General features: G+C 45.5%; 1 protein-coding gene across 1 annotated transcript; it reads right to left on the bottom strand.

Annotated features, from left to right (window-relative positions):
• Positions 1 to 3,001: 3,001 nt before the first annotated feature.
• Positions 3,002 to 23,114, bottom strand: prickle2b (prickle homolog 2b). The gene is given in 8 exon segments (XM_080424278.1): positions 3,002 to 3,516; positions 3,518 to 4,139; positions 4,440 to 5,390; positions 7,396 to 7,582; positions 10,242 to 10,445; positions 13,439 to 13,576; positions 14,307 to 14,420; positions 22,936 to 23,114. Coding segments are annotated over 8 exon segments (2,787 nt in total). The 5' UTR covers positions 23,068 to 23,114; the 3' UTR covers positions 3,002 to 3,077.
• Positions 23,115 to 24,999: the final 1,885 nt, after the last annotated feature.

The following is a 24,999-nucleotide window of genomic DNA, read 5'->3' as shown; positions in this document are numbered from 1 at the left end:
TTTCCGAACATCTTTTTAAAAATTATTTATCTAAAAATAGGGCTGAAGTCATTAAACCAGGGAAAGACAACATTCATATCATGACAGACAATATCAGTCACTATCACGATAATATACTGCATTGTCCCAACTGAAATACACACACACACACACACACACACACACACACACACACACACACACACACACACACACACACACACACACACGTTGAGGTTAAGTGGATAAAAACCATGAAGAGGTGTGTGGGATACATTGATACAAACTGCCTGGTTTGTGACTTGAGAAAAAGGCAAACCTTTGTATCTAGAGACCCAGATGCAACCAGCAGAACTGTGATTGAAAGTATACAGCTTTGCTTGGGTGTATGTTTGTCTCATTCTTGAGTGATCTCATTAATTTAGAAAAACGATCACCGCGATAAACATTCCATGTCTGTCTCAGCTGCACTCGTTAAAGGTTTTTGAGGATTCACTCCCGAGTCGGGCGGGGCCCGTACGCCCACACCGCCCCATCGGCGGGAGTGACATGATGTATCGCGTATGTTTATGCAGCTGTTATTGTCATAACAAGGCTGAACTAAATGAGCAGCCCTCCCCCCCCCTTCGGGGAGTTATTTGATTATCCCAAAGTAAACACGAAAACTGGAACACATGGCGCGGAGTCGAGGCTATAGGGGCGAAGTAAACCCACTAATGTGCCAGTTCATGTCAACAGCATTAGTGCCCCATCGCCTCTAATCAAGAGGCTGAGGTTAGAATACCTGGGCTCCAAGCGTGCGTGTGGATTATTGGGGTGGGAGACATTGGCGACAGTAATCCCCCCCGACCACATGGACGTCAGAGGGAATCCAATTTGCGGTGCGCCGAGCGCCTTAACCCCTTACAATCGCCACCTCAACCTGCCATGCCTACTAATACAATAGATAAGGGTTAACGTGTGGACTTTGAGAAGTTTCAAGGACGATCATTCTTTTTCCTTGAGTAGCTTTTTTTTACCCCCTTTTTTCTCCCCAATTTAGTCGTCGTGCCGGTTGACCCACACACATTTCTGCGTCGTCCCACCTGTCGCATATCCTACTGACTCACCTGCCAGTGAGGAGCCCCCACCGGGAGGACGTCGTAGAGCTTTCGACCCACTCCTCCCGCCCAACACTCCCCGCTGACAGGTACCGCCCCCCCCAGCCCGTAGGAGTATACGAGCAATGACCGATATCACCCTCCCCCCGCCCGGCTTCCCTCCCCATAACACGGGCCAATTGTGTTCGCATAGACGCCCGAACAAAGCCGGATGCATCACGGTGGATTTCGAACCCACAACCTCTTCGGTGGAGGGCAGGGACTTTACCACTGCACCACCCGAGCGCCTAAGGATGATAATTCTGAAGTCACTGAACGCACCATCATCTATCTATCTATCTATCTATCTATCTATCTATCTATCTATTGTATCTATTCTGGTTAGTAGGCCATTGAAGAGTGACTCCTTCAACCTCTGTTGACATTCTCATTCATTATGCATTAGACAGATGGCGAAGATGACAGATAGCAGGGAGACCAGTCTCTTACACACTCTCGTGCACACCACATGCATTATTCGTGCTCTCACACACACACACACACACACACACACACACACACACACACACACACACACACACACACGCACACACACACACACACACACACACACACACACACTCTCTCTCAAACACGACACGTCACTCTCAAGATCTCTCTGAAATACTCTTTTTATTCCAACTGCAGGATCAGGTCAGCCAAATGAAGCAATGCATGCGTTGTGTTTGTCATGGTCTTCTACCTCTACATTATAGATATTCAATACATAAATGATTCTATCCATACAAAATATAAAAATATGTGGGGCCTCATTTTACTGTACAATCATATTTACATTGACTTCCTTAACTTAAGTGAATTTATTCATTCATTTACCTATGTACATCACTATGAACCGAATACAATAGCACAGTATATCCTATCATCTAAAACCACACTATACGCATGAAAAAAAGCGGGACTGTACTAATGTGCCTTGTACCTTATAAACACGGCTTTCTGCATGGAAAGGACGTTATTGTATATTAACTGCACTGCATTGGCTTTCAGAAGCATTTTTGCCTTGACTATAGGATTTGCGCGTGAACTGTTAGCCGCAAAACACTCAGGAGTATTTCTGACACGTTAGATCAGGGGTCTTCAACGTTTTTCAGGCCAAGGACCCCCTTAGCAGAGAGAGAGAGAGATTAAGCAGCGACCCCCCTCCCCCCCCACTACATATTGTATAAAAATGTTGCAGATTAAACTTCTTCATAGATAGCTTCATAGACTTTTTTGACAGCACTGTCATCAGTGTTGGATTCATGTTTGATGTGTATTTTCAGGCATTTAACCACTTAAACCCTCAATACCTAGTAAACCTGACCTTTCCCTCTGTACTTAGTCTGCTCCTTTTTCCCTCCACACCAAACCGCTTTGCCAAAAATAGCCGTTCTACAAGCTCACAACGCCTCGCAGCGCGAGGCGTTGTGAGCTTGCGGATCTGCTATTTTTCTTTGCTAATGTTCTCCTCAGAAAAGGGATGCTGGAGTTGAAGTGGTTAATGTTAAAATGATTTGGTGTCCCCCCCTGTAGTAACTCTGAGCAACCCCTAGGGGTCCCGGAACCCCACCGTTGAAGACCCCTGCATTAGATGGATAAACATGCAAACATTGGTGCTTTTACACTGTTTACCCGACTTCAGTAAGTATACCACTGTCGACCACACGACACTCAACACTCATCAACACTGAAAAGAAGTGAAGTTGTTTTTTTTAAACATTTTTAGTTTCAGATGAAATATACTAGTGTACACACACACACACACACACACACACACACACACACACACACACACACACACACACACACACACACACACACACACACGCACACACACACACAGGCTGGACATTTCCTTTAGCCCAGACGTCGGTGTGTGTGTGTGTGTGTGTGTGTGTGTGTGTGTGTGTGTGTGTGTGTGTGTGTGTGTGTGTGTGTGTGTTCGGAGAGAGAATGTTAGGAGATAATGCAGTTCTTGCTTTTCCGCCGCTTGCGGGTGTGCAGCTGCCCGCCGCGGCTGCTGGGCCCGCCCCCCACGCCGCTGCCGCCACCATTGCCGCCACCATTGCCGCCACCATTGCCGCCACCGTTGGCGTTGTATTTGTGCATGAGCTCCTGGTTGCTGAGGTAGCGCAGCTGGACGGGCCTGGGGATGGGCTCGCCCAGGAAGTAGCCCTCGTCCTCCGACTCGGAGGACGAGGAGCAGGTGGAGCACCAGTCGTCGTCCTCGTCGTCGTAGTCGTCCCAGGACGAGTACTGACTCAGGCCGTGCGCGCGGCGTTGGTGAGCGCCGGCGTTCTGCAGGGTCAGGTCCGAGGTGGTCCGGGGGCACTGCCTGAAGGGCTGCGGCTGGTAGCGCCCGTCCCCGCGGACGACCCCCCCCCCCGACGACCCCCCCCCCGAACTGGTCCTTGTTGGCGCCTCTCGGCGGCGGGAAGCGGTCGTAGTCCTCGCGGACGCGCAGCTGCGGCCGCTCCGGGGGGCGTTCGCGCCGCTCCGCCGCCAAGTGCAGGGCGTTCTCGGAGCGGGAGCGGCGGGACCTCCGGGGGCGGTGGTGGTGGTGGTGCCGGCGCCTCTGCGGGGTCTCCCCGGGGTCTTCGATGCGGATCCCTGCTCCTCCCCTGCCTCCTCCGACTCCGACTCCGACGCCGTCTCGGCGTTCGGCGATGGGCGGCAGGCGGGCCGCGTTGGCGCTGCTCACCAAGCTGACCCGGTCCTCCTCCTGGTAGGTGAAGCCAGGGGGCAGGTGTGCCACGCCGCCCATGCCGGGCGGGTCGCAGTACTGCACGGGGTACTGCTGGCGGGAGGAGGGGTTGTTGGGGGGCTCCATCTCCATGTAGGGCTGTCCGGCGGTGAGGCTGCGGAGGGACTCGGAGCTGCGGAACTGCACCGAGGAGTTGAGGGTGCCCATGTTGCTCTTCTCCGACACGTTCATCCCGGAGTCTTTGCTCAGGTCGGGCATGGAGAAACGAGAGAGGTGCTCCTGCCGCTTGCCGCCCCCCCTGTCTGCCGAGTTCCCTGGAAAATTAAGAGTTTTCGTTAATCGTATATATATTTTTTTAATGTTTTGCTCAAGTGGAAGGATAAAAGTGAAATCAAAATTCAACATGACAGTAAGCTGGTATGAGAAGACCATGAAATCCAGCAGAACTTCCTCATCACAATAGCAATACATAACACACGGTACACCTAGGGAGAACTCCTTGTAACGCTATGGACCAGAGCTACGGTACACCTATTCTCAAACATCTTCCCCATATCTCTCCTTGACAAATCTAAACCCATGACCATGCAGACAGACAGATTCCTGTAACCAACCTGTAGCGTTGGAGAGGGCCAGAGACTCCACGGATCCTCTCGGGGTCTGCTCCAGAGGCGTGAGCTGCTCGGCGAAGTTAAGTGCGTTGATGGGGTTCCTGCTTCTCCCCTGCTGGGCCGCCGGCGGCAGCGGCAGAGCCCCCGCGTCTCTGTCCCTCTGGAACCCGTGCAGGCTGACCGAGCGCCTGTCGGGAGAGAAGCCGTTGTGATGCTGGGAGCCGTGGTGTACGGGCATGTCGCCGAAGCTCTGCTGGCCCCTCAGCTTGGGCGGATAGTAGTCCTCCGGTCCGCCCGGCTGGTGGTGGAACCAGGTCTCGTTCAGCGAGTGGCCCTTCAGGGCCGAGATGGGCGGCCTCTTTATCATGCCTCCGTTCTCCTTGATCCTGGGGTCCTGCTGCTGTTGGCCGTTCTGCCCGCACGAGGCGGGGTTATTATTATTATTATAGGCAGTCCTGACGTTGCACTGGCTGAGGAGCTGGAGAGGGGTGGGGTTGGCGCCCGCGGCGGCGGGATCGGACTGGGAGCGACGGACCTCGTAGGGGTAGCAGTCGGCGGCGCCTTGGTCCTGGCTCTGCCAGGCGGGCGGCTCGCGGCTCAAGCTGGGCGTCTGACTGGAGAGGCTGAGGAGATCCATCTGCAAGGACAGCGGGTCCACCTCGCCGGAGAACCTCACGGCCTGCCCGCCCGTTCCTCCCCCACCCCCGCTCTTTCCCGCCTTGGAGCTGCTGCGCCTCGACTCTCTGGTGGAGCGGGCGCTCTGGAAGGCGGAGTCCGAGGAGTCCGAGCCGTTGGGCTCCTCCCCCAGGCTGCAGGAGCGCGAGCAGAAGATCTGGCCCTGTTTGGGCAGGAAGGGGCGGCCCAGCAGAGAGCGCTTGCACCGCGCGCAGCAGAAGCAGCCCTCCGTGGCGTGCCAGTGTTGGCCGTCGTATGTCATCTGACCTTGGTCAATGCCTGTCGGGAAAGACAAGAGAGGCGGTGGTGGAAAAAGTAAGTTCTCAAATTTTTTACTATTTATTACTAGCAATACCACATTATAAAAATACGCTATTTCAGGTAAAAGGCCTGTGTTAAAAATGTTAATTGAGTAAAAGTACAAAAGTATTGGCATCAAAATATACTTAAAGTACCGAAAGTAAAAGTACTAAAATGTTTGAAAATAGCAGATCTACAAGCTCACAACGCGTTGCGATGCGACACGTTGTGAGCTTGTAGATCGGCTATTTTCAAATAGCCTATGTATAAAATAGGACTAAAGTGGTTAATGTATGTTTTATAATATAATATTTTTTATCTGCAAAGTAACTAGTAACTAAAGTTTTCAAATAATTGTAGTGGAGTAAAAGTACAATATTTGCCTCTGAGATGTGGTGGAGTATAAGTAAAAGTATTGGAAATTGGAAATACTCAAGTAAAGTGCAAATACCTCAAAATTAAACTTAAGTTGAGTAAATCTACTTAGTTACTTTACACCACTGCAGAGAGGCGTGCGCGTTTGTCCACAGGGAATGGAATACTGACTGAGCCCATATCATTATCCAAGAGCTTCATATAAAACACTGGAGCTAGAGTTAGAAATGTCCTAATTAAAAAGGCACTTTTATGGGAACGGAGTACAATATTACAAGTCGGTGTTTGACTGAGAGGGAGGGGTGAGAAAGCGGAGCCTGCAGCAGTAACACTTATCTGGGTTTAGGGGCAAACTCATTACAAAGCTTGCCCAGCGCTGTATAAACACATTGCATTTTAAGTATGTTTGGAGTTGTCGGAGGGGAGAGAAAAAGCAGCTATTTGCTAATGGCTGCCATCTGGTTCCAGTATGTTTTCCGATGGTTCCAATTTATAATCAGTTGGATTTTTTTCGAGCCAAATACTTTCCTGTATCCTGTCTGACGAATAATTACAGAGCAAATTTGTCGAGTGGGACGTGCCAAGTCACAGCTGGGCATCCTGAAGAGGGCTATAGGTGCACGGTGCACAGCACACACACACATACTGTACAAGCACGCCCCCCAACAAAATATCTAGGGCTGTTCTACTTTGTAAGTCGTTTGCTCAATACTACAGTATTTGTCTCGTGAAAATATTAGGTTAGTAAATTATTTCCCTGAGGTTATCTATGATCTACAATGTAGATTATAAATAATAGGATATCTGACATCATGTAGATTTTAACCCATTAAGACCTGAGATACCAATTCTACAAATGTCTTCTAAATCCTAACAGTTAACATAATATCAGTGGTTCTCAAACGTTCTCATGTCAAAGGACCCCCGAAATTAAATGTATTTGGCCGCGGACCCTCATATGAAAACATTTTGTTCCGGGGACCCCCAGAATCAAAAATTTGAGTAAAAGAATTGCTTTAAAAATATACATATTCAAAGATTTGCACACATTTTCAAGAGTTTTCAAAAATAGCCACAGCATAAAATAATGGCTAAAGTGGCTACGCAGACGCGTTCCCGGTCTTAATGTGTTAAGTGATATGTTACATTTCTGTGCTACACCTGTAAGCTAATCATCCAGAGCTGTGTGACCTTGCCTGTGGGGTGGGCCACCACAGGTGGCCGCCATTTGATGACATATCACTCATTAGTACAACAAATGGAAAGAAAAAGCCACAAATCAGCTATAGGCCACATGCCGTCTCCTCCAACTTGTTTAATTCCCCCCCAAAAACTGGGTCACTCGTCTTATTTTTTTGTTTACACATAATCATATTTTCTACTAATATGTTGGATTCATGTTTATGTTTCAGACATTTAACCACTTAAACCATCTGTACTTATAACACTTGACCTTTTAATCTGTACTTTGATCTGCTCTATTTCCCCCTCTACACCAAACCTCTTCGCCCCGAAAACAGCCAATCTACAAGCTTGCCATTTTCAGGCCAATGTTCCCCCCAGAATAGTGATGCTTGGGTTCAAGTAGGTTAAATGTAAAAGGCTGTACCTATGTGTTCCCCGCAGGAGTCGCAGTACTCGGCGTACAGGGACTCGAAGCAGGTGCAGCAGTACGGCCGGCCTTCCTTCATGATGTAGCGCTGGCCGCCCAGCACCGTCTCACACTCGAAGCAGCAGAAGTGCTTCATGTGCCAGTGGCGGCCCTCCGCCTCGGTGCACTCGTCCGCAAAGATGATCTGGAAGAGGAAACATGGAGGATGAGACGGGGGGGTAAGAAGCAGAAGAAGAGAGAGGGGGGGGGTGGGGGGGGTTTGTCATTTATCACAAATCCCCAGAGGGAAACACTTCCTGCTTATTCCAGTGAATAACAGGACAAAGGCTTTTGCTGGGTGCTGGTGATTCTTGGGTTTTCCCCATCCATCCATCCACCCACCCAACCCGCCCCCCATCCCACTTTCTCAGCTCTGCAATGCTGTTATTAGCTCATCCTTTGTCACTGCGTCGCTGTTTGGTGGAAACCTCGTATGAAACCGTTCCTTTTTCCGTCTTTATTTTAACCCATTAAGGCCTGAGGTTCCGTTTCTACAAAATGTCTTCTAAATCCTAACAGTTTTTTGAAAAAACGTATGTTGCTATGTCAGTGGTTTTCAAACTTTTTAATGTCAAGGGCCCCTAAAATGATATGTATTTGGCCGCGGACCCCCATCTCAAAATATGTTGTTCCAGGGACCCCCCAGAAGCAAAGATTTGAGTTACAAATGTTCGCTTTAAAAAGTATATATTCAAAGGTTTCCACAAGTTTTCACAAATTTACAAAAATAGTAGATCTACAAGCTCGTTGTAGATCTGCTATTTTTGAATAGCCAAAGTGTAAAATAATGCTTTTTTTAGCTCAAATCAAAAAGTGACACAGATGCGTTCCAGGTCTTAATTGGTTAATAATTAAATGTAAATAGTGAAAAAAGCAGATCAAACTCAAGCCGATCAGCTTGTACATCGGCTATTTCCACGACTTCTGTACGACACTATTGAAGGGCGAAGTAGGGCATTCATTCGCGAAGAAACAACACAAGTGTGAAAAGTGGAGATACAAGGTCTCTGCCCGACGACAGCAACGATTGGCTGCAGTGGGGTGGCTAATGGGGAGTGGGGGATCTGGAGAATCCCTAATGGTGCCTTTACTTTTAATGATGGCGCTATTAAAACTCTGATTTGTCTTTTAGTGCCATGTCCACTGAAGCACCATGTCCCTGTCACCCTCTTAAGAGGGTCATACTGGCCAGATCAGGATACTGAGAGCTGACCCCATGAAGGAGTAAGAGAGAGAGAGAGAGACACACAGACATACAGAGTGTGTGTGTGTGTGTGTGTGTGTGTGTGTGTGTGTGTGTGTGTGTGTGTGTGTGTGTGTGTGTGTGTGTGTGTGTGTGTGTGTGTGTGTGTGTGTCCACCTGTTATAAATAGCTGTGACAGTGCCACTGTCCCACATTAAAGCTAGGCTCAAAGTAGGCTATGTGTGTCAGTGTGAGTGAGAGAGAGTAACACATTTCCCCACTTTTACAATACGGATAGTTACAGTATGTGTATTAGGGCTTTCACTACTAGAGATTTTTACTGGTCGACTAATTTGACGCAGTGGTAGTCGACTAGTCTAAAATAAAGTAAAAATATGTTTTTATTTTTTTCTCCATTGTTTTAATGCCATTACTATTATTATTATCCTCCTGCCTTTATTTTTATGCCGTTTTAAGGGAAGCGCTTCTGGCACAGCAGCACAGCACCACAGCACCACAGCAGCGTCTCCAAGGATCCTCAAAAGGGGGTTATTGACCAATAATAGGCTATTATTGGCCATACTTTTGACCCCCTTTTGATAAAAAATAAAGGCAGGAGGATAATAATAATAGTAATGGGACATTACTATGACATTAAAACAATGAAAAAAACTACCAACTATTCGACTAGTACCAACAAGGTCGACTAGTGGTTAATACTAGTCGACTAGTTGGTGAAAGCCCTAAAGTGTATATGTATATTATACACAAACGGTACATACATACACAGTACAATCCTGAGAGTTAATTTATCCATTTGTACACTCTCAGAGTTATTTACAGTATGTATATATACATGCATGTATGTATAGTGTGTATGTTACATGTATATGCATCTATGCATGTACACTATGTGTATGCATGCATACTTACATGCATACTGTATGTATGTACAGTATGTATGTATGTATGCATGTTATGTACAGCATGTACAGTATGTGTGTGTGTGTGTGTGTGTGTGTGTGTGTGTGCGTGTGCGTGTGCGTGTGCGTGTGCGTGTGCGTGTGCGTGTGTGTGTGTGTGTCGTTGCGGTCGGGAGGAAACCTTATCTCCCGATCTCCATGTTTCAAACGTTTACGTTTTTCTTCATAAATCAATTCCCAACTTCATCATTCAAGGGCGTCACGCAAAAGTAGTGAAAATAGCAGATCTATACCCTCACAGCGTGTCGCGATGCGATGCGTCGTGAGCTTATAGATCGGCTATGTTCACTATTTTACTTAAGGTCTCTGGCGGGTGGAAACCTCATATGTCCAAAACTGTTACTTTTCAGGGTTCAAAAACAGCTTAAGTAGCAGATCTACAAGCTCGAAACGCGGCGCGAAGCGACGCGTTTCGAGCTTGTAGATCTGCTACTTTTGAGTGACACTGTAGTATGATCAAGTAGGGCGTTGATTTACGGAAAAAAACTAAAGTTAGAATATGGAGATAAGATTTTTCTGCCCGACAGCAACGCTATAATAATGGATTTGACGGGATTTGGACGTACAAGGTTTCAACCCGACAGCGGCGATATGCACCACGGTGCAGTGTGTTATACGTGTGCAGACAGACGAGTTACCTCGTCGCAGGCCGTGCAGCGTGGTTTGAGCCTCTCGGCGTGGTGCCGGCCGCAGTAGATCTTGCCCTCCTGGTAGAAGTAGATGAGGTCCACCAGCAGCTCGTCGCAGATGCCGCACACGAAGCAGCCGGGGTGCCAGCACACGCCGTGGCCCGCCCGCGACGCAAACACCGCGATGTCCCCGCCGTTTATCTGGCCTCCGCACTGAAAGGGTGAGAGAGAGAGAGAGAGAGAGAGAGAGAGAGAGAGAGAGAGAGAGAGAGAGAGAGAGAGAGAGAGCGTTAATGCGATCATCATGTGTTAACCAATTAAGACCCGAGGCCGATTCTACAAATGTCTTCTAAATCTAAAACGGTTTTCTGAAAAAAAAACGTATGTTGCTATATCAGTGGTGCTCAAACCTTTTCATGTCAAGGACCCCCAAAATTATATGTATTTGGCCGCGGACCCCCATCTCAAAATGTTTCGTCTCAGGGACCCCCCCCAGAAGCAAAGATTTCAGTTTTGTTTGCTTTAAAATATATATATTCAAAGATTTGCACACATTGCCTGACCAACAGACCTGAAGGTCAGGAGAGCAACGAGGAGAGATATCGAGGACGGATGGAGAGAATTGGGTGAGAGAGTGATGGAGAGAATTGTTCATATGAAGATGGACAGGGGCGATGATCAGTAGTAGAAAAAGTACTCGCATTTTTTACTGAAGCAAAAAGTATCAATACTGCAGTGTAGAAATACTTTGTTACAAGTAAAAGTCCGGTAATCAAAATGTACTTGAGTAAAAGTACAAAAGTATTGGCATCAAAATATACTTAAAGTACCAAAAGCAAAAGTACTAATTGTGCAGAATGTCCCATTTCACTGTAATGTAATGTAGACACATCTTTTGAAAATAGCAGATCTACAAGCTCACAATGCGTCGCATCACGACGCATTGTGAGCTTCTAGATCGGCTATTTTCAAATGGCCGAAATATATATAGGGCTGAAGTGGTTAATGTATGTTTCGTGATAATAATCTAAATCTGCAAAGTAACTAGTAACTAAAGCTGTCAATTAATTGTAGTGGAGTAAAAGTACAATATTCGTCTCTGAGATGTAGTGGAGTAGAAGTAAAAGTATTCAAAAATGGGAAATACTAAAAGAAAAAAAAAAAATGCTCAAAAGTGTACTTAACTCATTGGCCGCCTGGCCGCCAGGATCGCATTAATGCGATCTATGGTCTTTATTGATCTTTATGCTCTGATCACGCTATTCTGTTATGAATCAGGCTAAGTTTCAGGTTCCACTTACTTCAACCACCACTGCATCCGGTTTCATGACTTGGGTTCCGTTTCCGGTTTTACATTTTTCCCCCCAGTCATTTTCGACCATAATAGGGAAACAAACGTTTTTTCACACGCTATATAAAACGATCGGAGACCTCCCCTCCTATAATCTATGGTCTGGGTGACGAACAGTCATCCCCGTTGTGTATCACATCGTAATTTTCGCCGATGACAGAATCTGAGACATTTCACTTCCGGTTCATGTGTTTGACTGTGTGAGTGGGTGTGGGGGGGGGGCGAGTGTGATCGAGAGGCGATCAAGCTGGTATGTGCTGCTCTCTAGTGGTGGAACGATCAAAACGATTCAACTGTCCAGCTAGACTTTCTATATGTGAATTAAATAACGAAACAAAAAAACACGAAAATCGCTGGCAAGGGCTGCTATGAACGAGGTTTTAACTCTGGCAGTCAATGAGTTAAGTACAGCTTGAGTAAATGTACTTAGTTACTTTACACCACTGGCGATGATGATGGGGGAGAAGGGGTCCAACATGAAGATGGGGACGTGCATGAGAGGGCAAGAAGGAAGAAAGATGGTGGCAAGAGGAAAAGACAGGGGGGGTATAAATGAAAGGAAGAGCAAAAAGAGAGACAGAAAGGTCAGGAGGGAGATTTAGAGGTGGGGAAATGGATGGAGGGAGGGAGGTAGAGAGAGTGTTACAGTCAGGTTACCTAACTGGTGCACGGCATACGTCTGCGGGGAGGTCATGGGGGGAGGGGAATGCAATCAATACACAACAATCTGCTCCCTCGCCCCTGGGGTGTGTGTGTGTGTGTGTGTGTGTGTGTGTGTGTGTGTGTGTGTGTGTGTGTGTGTGTGTGTGTGTGTGTGTGTGTGTGTGTGTGTGTGTGTGTGTGTGTGTGTGTGTGTGTGTGTGTGTGTGTGTGTGTGTGTACCTGAATGGGGCTGAAGTTGTAAAAAGGTTTATACTGCGACTGTACAAATGGAACCAAATGGACCCGTGGGTCCGTTTGGTTACATTTGTACACTCTCAGAGTTACAGAACTGCAAAGGTCCAAATTGGTTCCTATATCGATCGATTTTGCTGGGGACCTCCTGGAACCGCCTCAAGGACCCCTGGGGGTCCCCAGATCCCACTTTGAGAACCACTGATCTAGAACTCTACAGTAACTCTGCTTCAAGCCTGTTCTGGATGCTTTTCTGTAACAAATGGCCAGAGAATGCTGACCTCAATGCGTTGTCGATAATATATATTTCCATGATACGGCGATATTTCCACGATAAACTTGTGATTTAAAATAATTTTTTCTTCTAACTTTCTGGAATTGTGTTTTTTTTTACCTGCCCTCAATCATAAATTATGATATTGCTCACAACTCACTGCATCGCAATGCGCTGAGCTTGTAGATTTGCTATTTTTGCTATGTTTCGAAAAACGTTGGGCTTTAACCAAATATATATGGTGAAGTTTTAGCACAAATGCAGTCAGCTGATATTAGCAGCAATGTGCATGCTCAAACATATATATTTTTTCCAAGACTCTCAAAACGGTAGTCAGAAGCAGCGGACAGTGACCAGGTCACACTGCTCTATTGTAGAGGCCGAGAGCGTTCATATCGTTGCCCTTTATAAGTCACCAGAGACCAGAGAGCCCCCGCATCTAATATATCACAACAAAGGCCAGAAATGGCAGCAGAACGCTATTCAGAATGCCTGTCACACCGCCACGGCCGGAACGACGCGGCTTTGATCCCGTCACGCTCGATTCACCGGGACGCCGCACGGAAATGGTATTTCGAAACCAAGCGACGCTTTTTCGGAGCTTTTGTCATTTAATTCCCGTCCTTTCACGGTGAGAGATGATGTGTAAAATGAAATCTCTTGAACACATCGTTGTGTCATCGTTACCTGTTCACAGATGGCTCCCGTCATCGTCACGGGGAAAGGGCGGACGTTGCCGCGGCCCAGGTTCTCCCGCTTCCGTTGGTTGCTGAAGAGCTTGAGCTCTCGCTTCTCCTCGTCGTCGAGGCTGTTGCAGTAGCGCACCTGGACAACGTGCGCGTACAATTGACAATTTAGGCATTTAGCAGACGCTCGTAATCCAGAGCGATTTACAGTAAGCAAGATAAACACGAGGCAATACATTAAAATGCTTAGGAATAGTAATCTAGGATCATAGGTAAACCAAGAACCTATCATCTGTCTAAACAATATAATATTAAAAAATCTATAATCTGTAACTTGAAACTATACATACTATAGGATGCCAGGTCTACAAATGAACCTGGCATCTGTCTACATAACATGCTATCTAAATGACATTTTAGCCTTTGCATAAGCCTGCAAGGTCGTCAAGGCTAGGACAAGTGCTACGGGCTGAGAGGGAAGAGGTACACATGATTTTATAGAATGGGTGACGCGATTAATCGAATAACTGATCAACAGAAAATGTATAAAGTACATAATGTATAAAAATATATAATAAGATTCATGATTAAAAAAAGAAAAGAATGCAGGGTGCCGCGCTATGAGCTTGTAGATCTGCTATTTTGTGAATAGCCAAAGACAACTTAAAATGACACACATCCGGTCTTAATGGGCTAACGCACTTTTATGGCCCAAAATAACCAGAAAAACAATCCATGGATGAATCGGGTGAAAATACCACTAAGTTGCACCACCAGTAGAAAGTTTGCCTGAGGGCAGGGAGTTGGCGGCGGTGGTGGTGGCTGGTCGGGGGTCAGGGCTAGTAGGAGGGTCTTTGATGGTGTCTCACCTCATTGTCGTGGGGGGGAAGCTGGTGGAGCAGCTGCTTGATGCGATGCTTCTCTCCTGGACTGTTGACGTAGGGCACCTTGTCCTCGGGCAGGGAGCTGTAGTACTGATGAACCTGGGTGAGGGTTAGAGACACAAGGAGACGCCGGTCAGTTCACCACTTTCAACCCGGTGACCCTAATTTGGGCATGTCATTTATAGGCAGTGGTGGAGAGTAACTAAGTACATTTACTCAAGTACTGTACTTAAATACAATTGAGTTTTTTTTCTTTTTTTGCTTTACTGGAGTATTTGCAATTTCCAGTACTTTTACTTTTACTCCACTACAATTATTAGAACACTTTAGTTACTAGTTACTTTGTAGATTTTGATTATTAATACAAAACATACATTGACCACTTCAGCTCTATATACATTTCGGCCATTTGAAAATAGCCGATCTACAAGCTCACAACGTGTCGCATCGCTACGTTATGCTATTTGTATACATTTGAAACCTGTGAAATGGGGACATTTGGGTACTTTTACTTTTAGTACTTTAGGTGTATTTTGATGCCAAAACTTTTGTACTTTTACTCAAGTACATTTTGAATTCTGGACTTTTACTTGTAACAGAGCATTTCTACACTGCAGTATTGATACTTTTACTTTAGTAACCAATGTGAGTACTTTTTCCACCACTGATTATAGGCAAAAAAAAATCTCAAAAGGCTTAAAACAATAGAGAAAGTGGCAGATCTAGGCTCCCCAACGCGTCACGACATGATGCGCTGTGAGCTTAAGTGGTTAAGAGATAGACATAGGGTATAAGTAGTTAAGAGGTAGACACACAGGTCATAAGTGGTTTAAGGGATAGACAATACTGTTTGCTTGTCCACAAATGCTAGGAATGTTACAGGAATGTCTACCGGCCCACAACACGTCACGTCACAACGCGATTCTTTGAGAGCTTGTAGATCGGCTAGTTTGGGAATTTCTGAACATGTTTCAAAGTACAAAATAGGCCTCGGGCGGTTAAGAGATAGACATTCTGTATACTACTTGCTTGTCCACAAATGCTAGGAATGTCCTTTATGTTGTTTGGACAGATGCTAGGTTTCATGTTTACCTGGTATCCTGGTTACTTTGTAGCATCTCATTTGTTTTTGTTTAGCCCTCTATTTGCCTGACCATTTACCCAGTTTGTTGACTGTAGGATTAATGCCGTTTAGTCCGATCTTGCACTTTATCATGAGAGCTGAACAGAGCAAGTTAGGATGCACATTGGCAACATGTTTTCAAATGTAACGACTCAAGACAAAAAAGGTCTGAAGCTGCAGTCCTTGAGTGCAGTGGTGGAAAGTAACTAAGTACTCAAGTACTTAAGTACAATTTTGAGGTATTTGTACTTGACTTGACTACAATTTCCAATACTTTTACTTCTACTCCACTACATCTCAGAGGCAAATATTGTACTTTTACTCCTCTACAATTATTTGAAAACTATTTTCAAAAGTGTTTATGCATTTTAAACATTTGAAAACTTTGTGAAATGGGACATTCTGCATAATGAGTACTTTCTACCGTTGTAACTTTAAGTACATTTTGATACCAATACGTTTGCACTTTTCCTCAAGTACATTTTGAAATCCGGACTTTTACTTGTAACGGCGTATTTCTACATGGCAGTATTGATACTTTTACTTAAGTAAAACATTTGAGTACTTTTTCCACCACTGCTCGAGTGGAGCCACACGTGTAAAAAGGCAGACACACACACACACACACACACACACACACACACACACACACACACACACACACACACACACACACACACACACACACACACACACACACACACACACGTACAATCACTTTGATTTATGGTCAGCCTGCGGAGACTTAATGGAATCTAGCCTCACACCCAGCACATTGACGTAGGAATGCACTATTGACCCATCACACACACACGCGCACAATTTAAAATGTATGCACAGGCGAACATACATGTATATGGGGCGTGCACGTGTGACAAGGAGGGATTCATGCTAATCTCAGCGTTCCCAATTACTTTGGACATTCTTTACATTACAACGGGACCGACAACTAATGTCCTCTCCCTGTTATTTAATGCAGCGCTTGTATTACACTGTAACAGAGGGCTACAGCATAATTGGGGGCCGGCGGGTCACATAAGAAAGACTGAGGTCGGGGGACAGTCATGGGATTTACACGCCGAGCAAGAAGACAAAGGTCGAGGGAAGGGGAGAGCGAGAGAATGAGGAGAAAGGTGAACACAGGGATAAAAATAGAGCGTCAAAATGTATTGAAGGTGACAGGTAACGCGAAACAAAGAACGAGAGGTATAGAGTGGACAGGGGGTTCGAAGGTGAGGAATTTGGAAAGATTGGATGCAACGCTGTTGTTGTGGGCAGGGAGTTAAAGGCGAACATTTTCAAACAGCGTATTCTTTGCAGCGGTTAAGGAGAGAGAGAAACGATCAATAGGTGCCGACTAGGGTTAGAGCCAAGCCAATCTTAATGGCCTATCTTTCTAATGAATGGATCTACTGACGGAAACTCATCACATCTGTCCTTGGCAAAGCCGTCTCTACCATTCAAAGTCATATATACATTTATATATATACACATTACACACACACACTACAGGCAAAAACACACTACTCAAATAATCGATACGGTTCAGAACATAGCAAAAAACTACACACACGCACACAGGGAAGAACACACAGCAGAAAAACAACTGTGCGATGGACCGCATTCACAACCATTGCTGCGTTTTTCCCAAATCCTCACATTTCAAAGCCGTGCTCTCGCCCGGGGCTTTTGCATCACGCTTGGCGTCGGGGGCAATGAACGGGCCGTCTACATTTTCATGAAAATTGCGCGATGTCAACATGTTTGTTGTTGGGAGTGAATTTATAGCCGGTCCAGGTTGCGGGGGCCTCTTGTTCTCAGTGTAACCCAATTCCTCATGCTCTGCTTTTGTTGGCTTCCACTGGTGTTGGCGGGGGGGTGACGGATCTGTGTCCAGCAGCATAGCTTGGGGCACTGGGTGGGGGCCGGGGAGCGGGGGGGGGGGGTCTCTGGATAGCCCCCGAAAAACAACTCAATGGTCAAGAACCGATAAATCACAGAGCTCTGATATTATGCACGTGAAGAAACAGTCTCTCTCTCACAAGTGCGCACGTGCAGTCGCACACGCACGCACACACACTTGCAGCCATGTACAACCACATACAGATGTAGTGTTAAAAGACTTGTATACACACACACACACAAAGATAAATCAGGCAACATACTTCCAACAATAACAGGCTTACACTCTAGGGGTGAAAGACACACTGCCCTGAGCAAAGTTCTAAAGGAAAATACACACACACACACACACACACACACACACACACACACACACACACACACACACACACACACACACACACACACACACACACACACACACACACACACACACACACACACACACACACACACACACACACACACACACACACACACACAGCCTTGGCGAGAGAGCCAGGAGAAGCAGCTTGTGATAATAACTGTAATCGAAAGCAGACGAAACTGAAGACGAAGCGAAAACTCTCCACTGTACAGAAAGGCGTGTTTTTAAAAGCTAAAGCAAATGGCAGGGCTTCACAGCACGGAGCGGGCCGAGGGTGACTGACAGGGGTGAAGGCTCCGCGTACAGCTGGTTTCTATTGCCTTCCACCGGCCAGACAGACAGACAGACAGACAGACAGGCAGACAGGCAGAGAGGCAGACAGACAGGAGAGATGACACAAGCGGTCCTGACGCTCTCAACGAGCCACTTCGGAGCGTTTATATTGGTCACACTAGATGTAATATTATGAGAGGGAAACCAGCCAGTAGTAACCAGCCAGTAGTAACAGCAAAACATGTGGAGCAGCGAGCAATTTCGAGGAATACCGAGAGGAGATGACGTGGTGCGTGAGGTCAGGGGTAAGCTCAAGTGACCCAGCAGGTAAGGCTCTATTCTATGCAGCTATGTCCACTCATAGACCATTAATCGATTTTAATTGGTCGGTTTGGTCTAAGTCAACAAATACTTTAGTCATGTTTTTCCATGTAAAACTTCATGTCGTTGCCGTCGGGCAGAAACCTCTTATCTTCATATTCTAACTGTTTGTGTTTTTTCGCACATTAACGCTCTACTTGATCATAAACCTCATATGTCTACTTTTCAGGATTGAAAAGCATCAAAAGTAGCAGATCCGCAAGCTCAAAACGCGGCGCGAAGCGACACGTTTCGAGCTTGCGGATCTTGCGGACGAGCTTGCGGACCCTTTACGTCTGTGTGTTGGTAAAAAAAGAAAATTGAACCAATGAAAAGCATTAAAAAGCGCTTCTGACAAAACCAGCTAACTCCATTGGATCCTCAAACTTTCTTCTAAACCTGGTTTAGCAGACTCCAGGCTCCACCCCCTTTTGACCTCCGACCTCATTGTGAGCTTGGAGGTCCATTCAGCTGTTCTTATCAATGATGAACAAAACCTCCTAACTCCACTTTTTTTTCATTTCCTGAAAAATGAACATTTTGGAGTTATAGCTGGTTCCTGCCTGACAGCAGAGATATATAATAACCTTTCAATTCCGCCAGTCTATAACTTTCAATAGCCATGTTACCATTGTGAAATCAACAATAAGAATGTTCAATCAGTTCTCCTTCTTCTCCACCAACCTGATAAGGCCTGGTCTCTACATGATTGTGTGCCCGCAAACACAATGTTCCTTTTCTAATGCTACATCTCGAAACGAGTCGATATATGGACTCTACAGCAAACCACAGCTTCGTATTATCTCCCAGCAGAGAGAGAGATAGACTATCAGCGACAGGGCCCACTCGTCGGTGACATTCTTGGCCCTCCGCTAGCCGTATCCTGGCAACTTCCTGCGTTTTTTTATTAGACAGCGATGGAGGGGGGGAAAGGACAGATGAGGAAAGAGAATACGGCGTTATTGGCACAGGCTCGGGGCTCGGGCTGCGGCCCAATAACTCCGCCACCGGACTCAATAAAGGCCATCTTTAAGGAGATACGGGTGGAATGCGGTGCTGGATGCACACAGGGGGGAATTATTTCATTGAGTTCTGTGTTACAGGGATAGGCTTATGAAACGCAATCGGAGGTGAAGATTTATTAACCCTTTAAGACCGGGAACGCATCTGTCATTTTAAGATTTCTTTGGCTATTCAAAAATAGCAGATCTACAAGCTCTTGCCGCGCTATGAGCTTGTAGATCTTCAAAAAAAAATGTTTATCGTGAAAATGTGTGCAAATCTTTGAATATCTATTTTTCCATAGCGAACACTTTTTACTCTGTTACAACTTCTGGGGGTCCTTGGAACAAAATATTTTGAGATGGGGGGCCGCGGCCAAAATTCATATGATTTTGGGTGGTCCTTGACATGAAAAAGTTTCAGAACCACTGATATTACAGCAGCATTATGTTTTTTCAAAAAACTGTTAGAATTTAGAAGACATTTGTAGAATCCCCCAGAAACAAATATTTGAGTTAAAAATCTTTAAAAATATATATATATTCAAAGATTTGCTCAAGATCCAAGATTTTAAAAAAAATTGCAGATCTACAAGCTCATAGCGCGGCACTCGCACTATGAGCTTGTAGATCAGCTATTTTTGAATAGCCAAAGAAATCTAAAAAAGACACAGATTCTTTCACGGTCTTAATGGGTTAAATGGAAAACAATACCTTCTTTTCAGTAACGGCTGTTTTGTTTGATGCGAATCGGAACGCGTGCGCACACAGTTGGAGGGCACATGAATATTACTCCCTGGCCTCCAAGCAGCAATGTTTGAGTTATCCGTCATAATCCAGCGGACAGGATTTGATTGAATGCCGCAGTTCGGGGTCTTAAATCTCCTGTTACAGAGGCACGATTTGATACCAGCAGAGACTGAAAAGCAGACTACTCTACACGGAGCGCGGAGGCTTTGCTCCCAGTGGGGGTAACCTAAACCTAGCATTCAGATCCTGGAGATTAGCTCATATTCACAGTTTCTCCTCTCTCGCTCTCTCCGTGTCCTTGTTTCTTGCAGCTACAGGAGGGCGTTGAAAAGCCCCTCAGCAGACGCTCTTCCGCTCCAAAGCGAGAGAGGTCAACAACATGTTTCCACAGCTTGAATGACTTGTACTTGGTGTTGGAGAACTAGGAACGGCTCTGGCTATGGATGCCACTTGGAACACAATAGACGCTATTGTCATGTGTGCCATTTATGGAACACTCTGCCTATTGTTGGTGGCCTATCTCCGTTGCGTTAAAGCTACAGTCCGGGACTGTGAATAATGGAAACAACTTTATTTTAACCAATCTGTATGGCAGAGTGTGTTCTTCATACAACATAACTGCTACTCTTCCATTGCGATATTTAGACTGTGGTGTCAGGTAGGACACAGACTGGTTGACAATGTCAGTAAAGTTAGTTGAAGGAGGTGATTTCAGCAGATTGGACACTAGATCCCGCCATACTGTCATCTGCAGGAGTGACATAAAAACGTACAGATTGTAGCTTTACAAAGCATGAGGCGATAAAAGACGTTGCTTCTGGGCCAGTCCTTTTTTTTATGCTCCTACTGATTGCAGTGGTGTAAAGTAACTAAGTACATTTACTCAAGTACTGTACTTAAGTACAATGTTGAAGTATTTGTACTTCACTTGAGTATTTCCCATTTCCAATACTCTTACTTATACTCCACTACATTTCAGAGGCAAATATTGTACTTTTACTACAATTATTTGAGTATCTAACCAATGCAATTAATGAATCAAACATCATTATTCTTTAGTACCCCGCGGCATTCCTTTCTTCTGGCGCTATAAACCCCGGTATAGCAGAGGTACCGTTTCAGCGAGGCCGTTCCAGTGGCCACGTCCCCCTGCTAGACGAGAACCTAATTGACTTGGAGGGGTCAGACAAGAATGACCCCAGCGGGGAGGGATGAGAAATAGCTGCGCTCAGCGCTGCGAGGGCGAAAGCAGGGGCCGAACTAACAGCATATTGACCAGCCCCATTGCTCAGGCAATAAGGCTTGCTCTCAGCGCATCCAAGGAAATGAAACCGCCATCCATAAAAAGCTTTCATTGTCCTATAAAAAGCAGGAGACCCTCCCCACACGTGTACACCTATGGTCCAACTGAGCCTTGTAAACCCGGGGATTTGGTTAGTATGCGCATGGGGCCATATAATATGTTTGCGTATTACGCAGGCTTAGCCGAGTCGACTTGAGGCCCGTCGAAATGAAGACCACAGTAAACATTTTGCCAGCGGAACAAATCGGAGATTCATATGACCACTGGAGCCACATAATCCTTGTTATCCCCTTGCTGTTTATTTCAGAATAACTGGCCAGCAGAGCATTACAGTGACATGGCAATATTAGTTTGTCCTACTTAATTAACCTTTTAAGACATCTGTGGGAACGCATCTGTGTGTCCTTTTTTAAGATTTCTTTTGGCTATTTTGGGGGGGGGGGGGGGGAATCATGAACATTTGTCAAATCTTTGAATATATATATATTTTTTAAAGCAAATATTTGTAACTCAAATCTTTGCATCTGGGGCGCTATGAACATGTAGATCTGCTATTTTTTTAATAGCCAAAGACATCTAAAAATTACACACAGATGCGTTCCCGGTCTTAATGGGTTGATTAAATATGGAGATGAATAATCCATGTTTGGGTGAGGTCTGTGTCAACATCTCATGTACAGCGAGACACAAGTGGAAATATCTAACCAATAACTAAGGAAGCTAGCCTGCGAGCAGAAATACCTCAGCTGTGTGTTTCTCAACAATACAAAGTACTTTGACACCCTTCATACTTCTTAGGTTAGCAGTCCCCCCTAAGAGCACAAACAAGGGATTGAATGATATCCCCATATATGTGCAATCCTGATAAGAAGGAGCAAACCGTATGCTGTACACAGCAGACAGCACATATGGTAGATAGGAGACATTTACACCTAGACATGATGGAGAGACAGTAGTCTAAATATAGCACCGCAGAGCCACATGCTCCAATCTTACCAGACAATATTGGAAAACTGCGGGAGATTACATTCGTGCAGAGTGTTACATATGGTCATCAAAAGAAAAATCTAGCACTCCTCTAGAGCAGGGTTTCTCAAAGTGGGTGCCGTGGCACCCTAGGGTGCCGTGACACCAGTCCAGGGGTGCCTCAGAATGTTTTGATAATATTTGGAATTGATCCATATCACTTTTGGACCTACACCAAATCTCTTACGAATGTTCCACCCAGAGTGGTTAAACGTCAAGTATAGAATTATTTTCAACCTGCCCCAATGGAAATTGATACTCTGTCAAGTTTTCTCGTGACATACTGTATCTTAGGCGGATATATATACATTTTTAAGTACCGTAATATGACATAAATGGAGGGTCCTATAAGTAAGTAAGTAGCAATGTAATTCAAGGGTGCCGTGGATGAAAAAGGTTATTTGAAGGTGACCTGGTGCCAAGAAGGTTTGAGAACCACTCCTCTAGAGTGAGTGTGATGTGTGTGGGTGTTTGTGTGAGAATGGGTAATGCGCTGTGTGCGGTGTTACCTGTTCGGGTTTGAGCCCGGGCGGGACCCAGGCGTACTCCTCCAGGGCACACCCCGAGTCGTCGTCTGAGGTGGAGTTCCTCTGGAAGTCGTACATGAGCTTGGTCACGGTCTTCTCCATCTCCACAGGCATGACCGTCACTGCATGCTCCTCGCGACGACACTTACAGTGAACACAGATCTTCCTACAAACAGCAAGCAAACAGGAACAGTTTCAGAGATACAGCGGGAGTTGTTATGTGGGAAAGTTCATCTTTTATACCTATTAATAATAATGGTATACGGTTGATTATTAGAGATATGACCTGGAAATGATGTACTTGACCAGACTTGAACAGTAACAGCCTGTAGATGGAAAGTAAGCTTTTTGGAATTTTCTTAACCCAACTCTAAAAGGCTAGTTTAAGTACCGGTATGTTGTTTATTGTTTATTTATACTGGAGAAAAAAACACAGTTTACAAATCTAAACAAGAATATCTTTCGGATTATAAATTATGTTCCCAGGTTCCTGGAATGTTTTTGGTTGAAAAGGGCGTAATGCAAACCAAGTAATAATGGGGTGATAGAGTTTCGACAGGGTCCGTTACTGACGGGAGTCTCTGAAGCCTTTAATTAGTCACCCCCTGATCAAATTGATATGACGTTTTTTCCAAGAGAGGGAAAAATAACAACCACCAGATTTGTGCCGAACCGGCTTGGTTAAGTGTAATGAAACCTAGAGATGAGGCTAAAGATAACCAGCCACTGGCTTCATCTGCAGAGCCTTCATCCGTGCAGGACGTGAAACGTAAACTGCACACAGATCGAAGGTCGGAGTTCACGAGTCAAGGCTTCCTGCTGCGGCGCCTTTTCACTGTGAAACCCAACGGGTCCCCCCACAGATACTATATCCCCCACAATCCTCCGGGGCACCAAGAGCAACGATGTAATGACAAACAGGCTAGGGAAATAACCAGCACACTTCCACTGACAGTGATGGAAAGCAGTACTGTAAATACACATAAATGCACACACACACACACACGCACACACGCACACGCTGGCTGTGCAAGGTTTTGCTTCAAATGCTAGCAGACGCTTAGCCAGGATAGCGCTCCTCGTTCTCATCCGTCAAGTTGAGCAGGAGACCCACCCAGCCATAAAATGGAAACTATCCCGTGTTCGGAGGTTAAAGGCAGGCTGGGTGTGTTTCAATTTGACACTTATCTATACCCAGCTGCTCTTTTATCTCGCAGACATGTTAAGAAAGCAATAAACTGACACACGTCATATTTACATTAGACTGCCACACCTATAGTACAGTACTGCTGTAAACATGGTGATAAAACTATATAACCCAGGTGTAAATGAGAATCTTGGAAAAGTAAAAAGAAAAAAAAGAATTTCAGGATTAAAACTCAAAAGCGTCAAAAGTAGCAGTTCAACAATCTCGAAACGTGTCGCTTCGCGCCGCGTTTCGAGCTTGTAGATCTGCTACTTTTGATGCTTTCGTGTGACGCTGTAGTATGATCAAGTAGGGCAGGGGTCTTCAACGTTTTCAGGCCAAGGACCCCCTAGCTGAGAGAGAGATGAAGCAGGGACCCCCCTCTATATTGTATAAAATTGTGTTTCAGATTACACTTTTTTTGTTTACTTGGTCTGCTCTTTTTTTTCCCTCTACACCTACACCTCTTTGCCAAAAATAGCCGATCTACAAGCTCACAACGCCGAGGCGTTGTGAGCTTGTAGATCGGCTATTTTTGGCTGAAGTTCTCCTCAGAAAAGGGATGTAAGGGTTCAAGTGGTTACGGTAAAAAAAAAAATCATATCGCACATGAATCACAAGATTTGGCGGACCCCCTGTAGTAACTCTGAGGACCCCCTAGGGGTCCCGGACCCCCTGTTGAAGACCCCTGAAGTAGGGAGTTAATTTACAAAAAACACAAAACTTGGAATATGGAGATAAAGAGGTTTCTGCCCGACAGCAACGATATGCTTTCGTCTTCACAATGAAGACAAAATGTGTCCGGGTACATTGTAACACTGCAGCTCTGCTTACAAAATAGATAAATACAGGCCTACACA

Source organism: Gymnoscopelus braueri (assembly GCF_963280865.1).
Source record: "Gymnoscopelus braueri genome assembly, chromosome: 3".
In the NCBI taxonomy this organism is placed as follows: Eukaryota; Metazoa; Chordata; class Actinopteri; order Myctophiformes; family Myctophidae; genus Gymnoscopelus; species Gymnoscopelus braueri.
Note: the sequence above shows the minus strand (reverse complement) of the source record. Positions and strands in the feature narration are given on the sequence as shown.